Source organism: Tauraco erythrolophus, chromosome 1 (assembly GCF_009769465.1).
Source record: "Tauraco erythrolophus isolate bTauEry1 chromosome 1, bTauEry1.pri, whole genome shotgun sequence".
Lineage (NCBI taxonomy): Eukaryota > Metazoa > Chordata > Aves > Musophagiformes > Musophagidae > Tauraco > Tauraco erythrolophus.
In genome coordinates, this window is record NC_141465.1 from 23,797,226 (window position 1) to 23,809,229 (window position 12,004).

Sequence of the window (12,004 nt, forward strand, 5' to 3'; positions counted from 1 at the left end):
TGGATGTCTCGGTACCAGTGAGACGATGTGGATGTGGGTTCTAGTCAGGCAGAACTTGGAAGACAATGCCATTTAGCTGGAGTTACGAAGGTGCAGGCTGGCAAATATGAAGAGGTGACAGAAACAGACTGGATACATCTATGTTCCAGTGGCTACCCAAAACTCATTTGCAGAAGTCACCTTTTAAGTCTTTACTTAAATTTTCAGAAGAATTTCTAAGCATGTAAGGGTGTGACTTTAAAGTAAAGGCTGAGGCCAGGGAGCCCCCACTAAATTACAGATTAGCCCAGTTTGCCTCCCATTTAGAGAGGAAGTATTTCCACCTCACCGAACCAGACTGCACAAAGAGAATCAAGTTATTGCAGTTATTGTCCCATCTCTCCCCAACACACCAAGATGCACTGTAGACATATGCTGAGTTTAATTGCGGAGGCAGGCATCAAGCTTATCTAACTGGCACAGTCACAAGTCAATAATGTTTGTTTTGCATTCAGTTAAATTCTGAGTAGTTTAATCAGAAAAGTAATCTGGAAATAGTGACAAATCTCTTTATTCATTAAGAGCAAGCAGTCCTTGAAAAGCCAAATCAAAGCAGGCTGCTGTGAGCTCAGATCAGCATATGCTCTGTCATTAGCAGCATTGATAGTTACCAGCAGAGAGGATTTTCATGCCCCGAGTTGGTGCCATGCTCCCTTTGAGTCACTCTGACAATGAAAAGGAAATAAAAATATTACCAACAATTATTACCTATGCGTCCTAGCTGCTGCTCGAGGCTCATATTAACTCCCTACAAACACTCCCAGGGGTGCATTACACACCTCTAATATGCTGTGTCATATAGAAAAACATGGTCACCGTATTCTTCAGTTTCAAAATAACGTTCTTCTTGACAAAGTTTACAGACAATGAAGAATCATTTGCTTTACTGAAGTGTAGACATGTTTGGATTACTGCAACAAGTTTTTCTACTTTGATAAAGGTTTCCACGATGCATCGACCTGCAAATGATCTATCATCGGGGTCCACATCTGTTCTTGATGCCCACAATGCTAGAGTTAGTTTCATTAAGGAGCATACGATTGGGCTGCCAAGTCCTGTGTATGCAATTGCTATTCCCCCACCCTCATTTTGAAATCTCTGAAGCAAAAACTTTCATTTCTGAATCCAGCAGCTGGTTTGTGAAAAATCATCGACATCACACGCATCTTTCATTTTGTGAGGAACAAACTGAAGATCAAGAAGATTCTGTATGACCACGGGTCTGTCTGTAAAGAGTTCACTGGTGGTTTGAGGCATTTTTTGAGTGAGTTTATTATGAATCACTGAGCAAATGTTGTTAATGTTCACTCAGAGTGAATCTCTCGGAAATTTACAGCGTTCAATACCCTCGTCACTCCACAGGCTGTTTAGCATACGATACGCTTGGCTCCGCAGGCCTGTTTGTTCTGGTAGACACAAAGTGTGTTTTACTTGGTGCTAGAGCAAATTGAATAAAGGTAGTGAAGTTACAAGAGCCTGAACTCCCCCCGAGTAATAAAACAAAACCTGGGTGACATTCAGATGCCCCAAGGAACCGTCCCAGGGCATCATCACGTGAGAAACAAAGGCATATCGTTGGTTTTGTATGGTTGGTAGACTCAAAACCAAAGGAAACAAGTCAGTGAGGAAGCATGAACTTCAGAAATTATTTCCAAGCCACACTGCCATTAGAAGACTAGATTGTCTCCTTAGGTATAGCAATTTTTCCTGTAGCTGTATTTTGGCTTAGCCATTCATCCTCGAAATCACAGGCAAGCCTACTCACAGAGAGAACAGTCTACACAGAACCTGGGCCAGGGGTCTTTTCCTTCTGAAGCACAGCTGAGCATCTCTGGTGGCATTACATACCTACTTTAAGACGATATATCCAAAGATGGCCAGTATCCAGATCCTATTCCATTTAGGATACCAAACAATCAAAATGCTCCGCTATATACTTCATGAAGCCCTAGTTGAGATCTATGGAGCCTGAGTTATTGTTTTTAATGTTGCTTTTTTTTTTTTTAATTAACTTTATGGATTATAATTTATGCTTTCCAGAAAGTTTCTGAAGAAGTCATGCACGCATATTCATTGCTAAGAGATCAGAAAACATAGGATGATTCATGACAATGGCTGTTATTGTTACCCAAGACAGTCATGACCCCAGTGCTTGCTTGCAACTGTGCAGCTCTAGACACAGTGCGCTTATACATTTTGGAACAAAAAATTCTCTGGAGAAACAGCACTTGCACTGATGTTGCAATCCACCGTTTGCGCCAATGCCGTAAGCTAACTCAAAAGCTGCAAAATGTGATGCAAGTGCACTGTTAAATCTTTGTACAGTCTTCATGGGCAAACTACATTCACTTTTCTACGTGTTTGCTTAAGAACTTAAATTGAATACAACTGAAAAGTACTCTTTGTGACATGGACCGAAGATTTTAGTGGGAAAACACACCTTTCCTGCCCTGCACAGGAGACCTGAAAAATATTTCAGCATTTGTTTAAAATGATTTTCAAATGAAACTTCCCATTTAGAGGTTTCCAGTTTATGGTGACCGATTTCAAGTTAATAAGCAGAAAGATATTTGAATAAAACACAATACAGCGCTTTGTAAAGTAATGTTGCTAATCTGATTTCGATTGTTTCATTTCCAGCTCCATGACTGTTTCCAGCCAGTAGCCCTGTTGAAGGCTATGTGTCTCTAAATTCCTTGCGAATTTTGTTGTCAGAAATTTATAATAGCACTGGTGCAAAGAGTCCACTGACACTCGAATAATGGAAAGTACACATGAAATAAAGCAGATTTAAAAAACATCAAGACAATGCATTTTTCTCATTTATTCAAATCTTCTGCAGGAAGTAAACACTGAAAGATTTAAAAAAACTTCACACTGCAGTATGTACAGTTTTGTGACATCACATGAGGAAATTAATTTCTAATAAAAAATGAGACCAGTTAGATAAATTACTGAAGACACATCACAATAAAATTGGTTGTGGTAAAATCCCGAATTCTCATGTATGGCAACGAAAAATCAATATTCCTTTGTTTTACAGGGATGGAATAGTCCTGGTACAATATTTCAATTACGCAAAATGGAGTCCTGAACTTACATGACTGATTATAGTTGTATGAGTACTTCATGTTTTAAAAGTAGTTTTGCTTTTTTTTTTTCCCCAGACCCTTTTGATTTGAAGCACATTCTTTCACAAAGCTAAAATACCACAGCAGAAGTCATGTCCAGAAGTGGAATACTGTTGTGTTTTGAACTGACCTGACTTGTTAAGACATTTTTTTTTTTTTGCCAACGCACAGATGCACAGGGTCCCCCATGCACTTTTCATGCAGCAGGTAATCACAACTTTAAATAAAAGTATTTTTCTATACATTCTTCCAGACTTGCAACTGTATACATACATGCAAAAGTTTTTAAACCTATGTGATCATATTTACACTTATACATGGAATATACATAACAAAAAAGATTAAAAGGTTTTTTTTCCTTTGCATTAGAACAATACAAAATATGTATTTTTCATTAAGGAAACCACTATTTACATCACCTTTTAAAAACCAATTTCAACATATTATAGGTGTAACAAGTCAATATATTTACATTATTTATAAATATATATAATATATACTTACCAGTTTACTCCTCTGTAAGATGTGGCAGAGAACAAACTGGTAATATCATGTCACTGACGTCAATGAGAGCTGTAATACTTTCACCAACATTTAACAGGGAAAAGTTAAACCATTCATTTCTTTCTTTTAAAAACATTTGTAAATTAAAAATTTAAAAACATTACTAAGAGTAAATGGCTAAGAAAAGTGAAAGGTATGGCTGAATTCCCTTTTGATCTCGTAATGTTTACACACTTCTCAGACTGAGCCGCCCACTTATGTGGTATCAGTAGAGAAGCCCTCCAGCGAAACACCTTTGTTTCTCTGGGTCATGCATTACCCCCCATCATTTCCTCAAACTTTGGCAGAGGAGGTGCTAGAAATCTGGTTATCTCAGTCCCGTACACTTTCCTCTGGAAAGAAAAGGCATATCTGTGCGGCAATTACAAGTCAATCCCCAAACCTAGCTAGTTGGAGCGCTACACCACCACAGTGGGTGAGGCAGCGTGAGGCTGTAGGTGCCTCCTCGAGCAAGGCATCGGCATCGAGCAACCTGACTGCTGCTGATGCTGCAACCACTCCCAGTTAAGTGAGGTTAAAGTTAATCCAGGCATAAGTCCCAAGGGGCTGCAATTACAACTTTCAGTGTGGTACAGACACACCCCTAACTTAGTTCTTCAATGCTTAGTGGGATGGAGGCAGCTCTCTCCTAGAAGTTTCACCAGCTACAATGGGGATGTGATCTCCTCCCCTCCCCTCCCTGCTCCTTTGATGGTGAGATCACACAACAGCACCCATCAATCCTGCACCTACACAGCTACTGCTGCCAATATCTGACAAGGCTGTGTTTTCCTTCAAGTCTGTAATCTGAAGGTCTAGCTGACACTTCAGCCTCCTGACTTTGCAGAGCTGTCTTTGAAGATTCCACTCCCACAGACTGAGGAAGCGTATTGGGGACAGCCAAAAAGCACATCCTAGTAGTGAACGTCTACTGAACCAAGGAGACAGGAGTTGCTGAGAAATATCAAGCATTACTCAGATGAACTTGGTTTCATCATTCATCTATAGGGACTGGTGGAAGTCAAGGATCTTTGAGTTGCCCTACCGGTCCTTCTGCTGGTGTAGCAAGCCCAGCTCCTGCACCTCCCTTTTCTGATGGAAAAATCTCCAAGGAAAACGATGGTGACTCCTTTTTACTCACCCATGCTACAAGATAAAAAATTACTAAAGAGCCTTTGGTCCTCAAGTTTGAAGGCTGTAAATGGGGATGGGGCACACATTTTAAAGAAGACCTCTCTTCCCTAGGGAGGGGTAACACCAGTGATACTGGAGAATTTCGCATAGGAGACTGTTGCCCTCTTAGCAGCTGACTCAAGAGTATTAAGTTGGTATGCCGTACCCTCTCTCAAGGGCCTCATCGTTATGTTACATGCTGCTTGAGATCACAATGTCTAGAAGAGGTACGGGTCTTCCATGAACAGCATGTCTTAAACTTAAAATCCTTCTGTATTATAGTTTACTGACGTCTGTGAGAATGGTAATACCCTTTCATTAATATCACCTAAAAAGAAAGCTAAATCATTAACTGGTCAAGCTGTTAACATTTGAACTTAAATGTTTTATAAAAAACTTTAAAAACTAAATGTTCAAAAGTATGTATTATAACAATAGACTACCGTAGAATAAATACATAGGTAAGCACGCTCCTAGACTCCAGTGTTACTTTTCGTTAGGGTTAGACTCTAGTCCTTACTTTTCATCTCAACTTTGTTTTCATGAAGTTTTTCCAACCAGATTATTTCACATCCTTTCAAGCTGCATTTTTCTGTGGAGCCCTTCAAGTAAATTATAGCCCTGTATTTACTCCGGGGACCATCTATTATTCTCTATTGTATATATTTCCTAGCTATATACACATTGTTTCAAGAAAAATAATCATTTAAGACTTTACGAGACATTTAATGGATGGAACAAATACCATCTTTTTAATATTTCTGCTGGGTTGACTCATATAAAAAGAATTCAGTTCCACTGTCAATCCAAAATATACTTTATCTCGTTAATGATCATTCTATGAGACATCTGAATTGTCATTGGGCCACTTATAAATGCAGTATTAAAGACAAACAAAATTTTATTTTTATATTATACTTCAGACAATGACATTTAAAATGATATTAGATTTGTGTGAAGGTTTTAAAATATAAATCTTCTTTGTACAGCCCATTAATATATTACGCTTCACCCAAATAACATAAAAATATATCTTTAAATCGCTCTGTTATTTCTCATATAAACCAGGGGGAATGTTTTATGTCGGATACTGCCAAATATTTGTGTTCCCTAAAAGAAGGTATCCCCCAGCAGGGTAAAATCGAATAGTGGTGCGTTTTCCAGCTGGCAGACAGAAGTCCCTTTCAGTAGGGAGTGCACTGGAAAGAAGGGAAACTGATCCCAGGCAGAGGACGAGAGGGGGACAACAGCTCGCTCTGTCTCAGCAAGCCAGCAGTCTGGGAAAAGATCTCTGAAAATCAAACCAGAGAGGAAAAGAGCAAAATGCCCCATCACTCATCTCCATTATGCAAACCCAAGATGGACAGAAACAGCAGTTTTGTCATGTCGTTGGCTCTCAATGGGAAAAATGGTCAAAATTAACACAGAGCGTAGCTTTCGTTATCTGTGAAAACCAACTACTTTGCTCTTTGCTGATAGCGCAGGGGACTATCAGTGAAATTAGAAGCCACAGAGAACGTGTTTTTGGAGGGAGTAAAAAGTTCAGCAGAACTTACGGTTGCCAATAATGCATATAATTCAGAGGAACTGGATTTTGTCCTCCTCTTCCCCCCTGAGAAATATGGGCTGCAAACGGAGTTAACACTGACAGCATTAACAGGAAAGCTGAGCCGCATGGCTCCTCCCCAGCCAGCAATTCTTTTAAGGTGTCTCAACTTCAACTGCAATTTTCAGTTACTCCCATCTCAGGCTGATATCGCCAGATGTTACAAATCACAGCACAGGTGGGGACTGAGGAAAAGGGCAGAGGAGGATTTCTCAGACATGTCCCACTATCCATTACAGAACATGACAAAACCACAATTTTATCTTCAATGCAACCTGAAAAATTATTCTACACCCAGGTTTTACTGCAGTGAAAGGGTGGTGCGTTAAACCATGCATCAGCCGTTCAGAGAGTAATAAATATTGGCAGAATATGGATTCTTTTCCTTGGTTGCAGGAAGAGGCCAACACATTTTTCATTAAAATCCTATTCCATCTTTCAGTGGAAGTCTGATGTGCTGCTTGGGCGCAGCTGGTATTCTTCTGCAGGGGAAGCAGGATGGCACTAAACAGACAATTCCACTGACCTGCTGCACAAAAAAAAAAAGCCTTTCAACCATTTTCCTTACCAAATATATGTACTAAGCTTTCTTAATCGCACTAGTCCAAGAGGCATTTTGGCTTTTCCCCTTTTAAGCAGGGAAGTGACAGGAATGCGCTGACAAAGAGACTCATGCAGTACTTGCACAGCCTATGAAAATCTGCCTTTTGTAAAAAAAACTAGAAAAAACCCTTAATCGTAACTAGTAACTCCTAACTACAGCTAAGGATTCTGAGGAAGGCATTTGTCAAGAGCAGGGCAAGGAAGAAAAACAGATTTTTCACACCACTATTTTGGCAGGACCACAAACAAGGTTTTAAAATAACAATAATAATTTTGGAAGCACTAAAAAATACATTTCAGGGCATTTCAATTATTAACACTGACACAGGTTTTCCAATACGATGAGCCAATACCTTGGACGGACTGCTCCATTTCTTAAAAGTTATTCTTAAAATTTCACAAAACATATTAAACATTCAAAAAAAAAAGTACACTGTCTCTATGCTCAGGCTTCCAAAAAATAAGGATTATTTTACAGGGAGAGAGGAAACGCAGCATTACCACCACCTAGGCTGCACGCTTATTGTTTATGTTATACCAAAAACTTGCAGATTCAAATAAGACTCTGATCAAAGAGTACTCATAACTTAATCTGATGCATACAGAAATGTCTTGTACAAATTACCTTTCTAGTTTCCTTGTGATGATCTATTGTAAAGCAAATTTTATCTACATGTATTTTAAATAACATCACCAGAAAAATAAAAAGTTTATCAAATGAAACATGTTTCAATTAGACCATGCTTTTCTAAAATCATGCTCAATTTATACAGTAGTCAAGTTCGTACTCATTTTTATTTTTTCTTTTTCTTTTTTTTTCTTTTTTTTAAACAAAGATTGAAAACCACTGATTGTAAACTCATTGAGGAGGCTGTAGTTTATTCTGGCTCTTTTTTGATTGTTAGCACTTTTTCCAGAAGTCCATGCACTTCTCCATTCACACCATGTTGATGAGAGGTCTTACTCCCCATATGGTTGTTGTAAGGGCTTCTTAAGTTACTGAAAGGAGTTTTGAGCTCCGCATCGGATGTCAACTCCTCTTTAATTGTAACATGAGTTGAACTATCAGTAAATGAAGGTTCATTCCAAATTTCTTTGTCATGTGCTTCTTGGCTACTAATAGAGTTGCCACCTTTCTGCAACATGTAGTACAATATTGGATTGGTTTTGGTCAGTCTTGGAGAGTCTTTTTCATAATCATGCTTGTCCATACCTGTGATCACCCATCTGATGGGCCCTTTTTCACCAGGCATGGGACACATGCTAAACTGGTCGGACTCGAGTCTAGATACTGTACTCCCCACATGTTCAGGGAAGGGAGAACTCGCAGGACTTTTCACTCCTACAGGATACTGAAATGTTCTATGATCTACACAGTTGTTCTGTTGCACAGGGCTTCCCATTAATGCATTTACTGAAGAAATGCTGAATTCAGGTTTATTAATTGTTGCACTGGTTTTGTTTCCTTTTTTCTTGCCCTCCGTTAGTACATTATTCCTATGTTGTGACAGATCTCTCTCACAGTTTTCCGAGAGAAGCAGCTGTTTCAGCACATTAAAGCCTTTACTATCTCTAGACCAACTCCTATTTTCACTTTCATTATTTGAACCGTGACTCGCAGCATATTTAAATTCAGCATCGCTTCTGCCGAATTTCAGTTCTTGCTGGTTAAGCAAAGGCCCGTACAGTGCCTCGGTAGGAGAAGAGTGATTGTTTGCAGCATCAGACGCATTACTTTTCAACTTTTTTAATGGACTTTCCAAAGGCTCAGCATGAAGCTTCCTCTTCTTGGGTACTGTGCAAAGACTCTTGGATTCGAGGTGTGTCAGCTCGTTGTTTCGGTGACTCCTGTCCAGCTCATCTGCAGGGTAACTCTCTTGATTCTGTCTCAGCAACCTACTCAGCAGGCCGTTTTTGGAGAAAGAGAAATCTTGAGGTGAAAGAGGCTCAGATTTCAGCTCCTCGGATGCTGGAGAAGCAGCTGCGTTTCTCTGCAGTGAATGAACAAATCCTTGAAATCTGTTACCCTTGCACTCTCTTACTTGTTGTGCATTTGAATTATAAGGAACATTTGATTCTTCAGATGGTTCGGTTTTTATTTTCACCGTCAATATTTGCTCATTTAAAGCCTTATCTGTCTGTTCTTGAGAACTTTCATCTCTTAAAAGCATCCTCTCTTTCTTTTCACTTTTACCTTTATTGGGAGTTCCCAGAAGCAGCTGAAGGACAGTGCGCCTTTCAAGGAGATTTTCTATTTCCGAACCTGGAAGTCCTTGTTCAGCGGGTGCGGGCTGACAACTGAATATTTTGTTATTTTCTTCATGCGTACTCAATTTATTCGTAAGCAGAGGGCTGTTCAATCTATCAATCAAGCCCACAGGTTTATCTGTGTTCCCTGCTAGCAGCTGTTTGCTAGCTCTTTGTTCTTCACTTGACATGGAAGTCTGCATGCCGCACTGAGCGAGGTTCTGCAACAGCTTGCTGGCACTGAAAGCAGAAGAGTTCTGGGGACTATCGTTCCTGCTCAGCTTGGCTCCTTGAATTTCTTTGCTTTTAGACAGGTCTATCAAATGTTTAGATGCGGGATTCACCAGCCTCTCTGGCTGGATGCTGCAGGCGTATGGTGGCGAGCTACGCTTGATGGCTAACGACTGGTGCGAGAGATTTATAGGAGAGTCTGCTTTTGTAGAAGCCAGCAAAGGCGGAGTGCTTAACGGAGTCATTCGATTTGCACTGGGACTGTCACTGACAGGAGTCCTTTTACCAGTCTGTACAGTGAATTTTGCCACATCAGCTGCACTGTGTGGTCCCTGAGAGTCACTACTCTTGTCGACCTTTTCCTCGCTCTTATGCCCAAGTAACAGCTGAAGAAGCGTTACTTTCTGATGAGGATTCAGCTTAGAAGCTTTCGGAGTGTCTTTATCTTCCTTGTTCTCTGGACAGGAGACTTTTGGATCCCAGTTATGAAGCAAGGACTGAGTCAGGTTATCCAGCGATGCAGGCGGACCTGCATCTGGTTTATCTGTCCTCTGTTTAAAGGATAGGTCTATCGGAAGACAGTTAGAATGGGAGCTTTCATCGTCACTGCTATCATCTTCTGTAAAACTAGGATTGTTGTCTGAATACTCATCAATAGTCGTTGGTGTGCTGCTGTCTTCAAAAATGCTGGCTCTCTCACTCTGTTCATGCCCTTTTATGTGTTTGGTGGTGTTCTGGCTTTTCAGTAGATGCAAGAGCAAACTGTTGCTGGGAGAGGTTTTCAGGTTACTCCTTTCCAAAGTACTTTTGTATCCCACGTTTTTGGGAGGTGAATGCATGATTCCCACCGAACTCTGAAAGGGTGCCACATTGCTTTTGCTAGATAGCGTTTTGGTTGACGATCCTGTTTGACCATTGAGATGGCTTGTCATTCCTTTTGCTAAACCGAATTGGCCAATATCTTTCTGAGCGCTTTCTTGTAATCTGGCCATAGCTGCGAGCCTCTCACTTGCTATTTGATTTGCATTTTGTGCTTTTAAAGCATGTTCCCTGGAGTACTGCTGCAAGTGAGCTTCACTGGAAAGGAGTAAAGCGAGCTGGCTGCATGCTACGCTGGGCTTCGGCGAAGCAGCAGGACTAGATCGTTTCTCTACCATGCTGGCAACAGCTTGTAACCTTGCAGCACATGACAGCGGCTCATTTATCACCTTAGGTCCACTCTGCACTGCGTGAGGAGATTCTATAAACCTCTCTTTGGGCAGGTTCTTTGTTATGTCAGGCAGGCTGTTGTCCAGCTTCTGATCTTTCGCTTTGCTCTTCTTCAGTAGAGTCTTCAGGTGACTGGATGCAACACCATAGCACCTTAAATCTTTCTCCACTTGTAAAGAATCATGGCTAAGGGAATACCCTTGCTCCTTAAGGCTCTGCCTAATCTGCTGTGACAGAGCAACACTCTGCAGCCTAGAGCTGAACGACTGAAGCAAAGAGGCAAGTAATGTGCTATCCTGTTTGCCTTTAGGCACATTTTCAACCATGCCAGCTAACAAAGCTTCCTTTTTTCCATCTAAATCCACAATGGAATCAGACATCCGCCTTCTCTTCGCTGCATTCCAGTCTTCAGAAGACTGCAACAGTCTTGCTTTTTTGAGGTGCAGCATGCCAGATCCCTGATAGGTATTTGTGTTAAGAACTGGACCATTACTCTGACAGCTGGGAAATATATTTCCAGAAATCTTAAAGTTTTGATCCTCTCCACTATGCCCAGTAGACTTTTTGTCAACTGCAGTACCTGAGCCTCCTGCCGCTTGATGCATTAGTAATCCCTCTAGGTAAGTTAGAACAACAGAATCCTGGTGCATCTCAGAGCCAAGCTCTTCTCCATGAGTCATGTTCAATAAAAGTTTCCAAAAGGGCTCTGGTGCTATTCACTTCAAAGGCTAGTTTTCCTGTAGCTGAATCGAGATGCAGATTCAAGAAATAATAGGTAGATGTCTATAGTGTTTCCTCATAGACTTTCAGAAACAATACAAAAAATTTTGTATTCCAAGCAGGCTTCTTCCAGTGTACACTGTTTGATGAGCCAGGTTTCCAATCATATCAATCTACTGATATCTAGAAAATTTATGAAGGATGTCTAGGAGGAGCACTCAAAACATGGTTCCACAGTAATAAAGTTCCATTAAGGATTTGCCGCCTTCTTTCTCCAGGAAGCCAGCTTGGTTTTCATCTTTTTCCATCTCCATCAAGCACATAAAATTCCTAAGTGAAAACAAAACAAAACAAAAAAACAAGTCATCAAGAAAGAAAAGATTTAGGATAAGATCTAGTTGCATAATACTTTTTTTTTTTTAAACACATTGTCTTAGAAATTTAAGATATACAAGCAAAAACCAGTTTCCAGAAGAAATTAGAAGTCAAGTAGCAGGCAAAG

General features: G+C 40.3%; 1 protein-coding gene across 1 annotated transcript; it reads right to left on the minus strand.

The window, feature by feature from the left end:
• Nucleotides 1–7,973: 7,973 nt before the first annotated feature.
• Nucleotides 7,974–11,462, minus strand: NRIP1 (nuclear receptor interacting protein 1). The gene has a single exon (XM_009978812.2). It carries the CDS (start codon nucleotides 11,460–11,462, stop codon nucleotides 7,974–7,976), a length of 3,489 nt encoding a protein of 1,162 aa, XP_009977114.2.
• Nucleotides 11,463–12,004: the final 542 nt, after the last annotated feature.

Bases quoted from the DNA above. Each gene is read 5' to 3' on its own strand.
- NRIP1 (XM_009978812.2), bottom strand. From the start codon at position 11,462: ATGACTCATGGAGAAGAGCTTGGCTCTGAGATGCACCAGGATTCTGTT.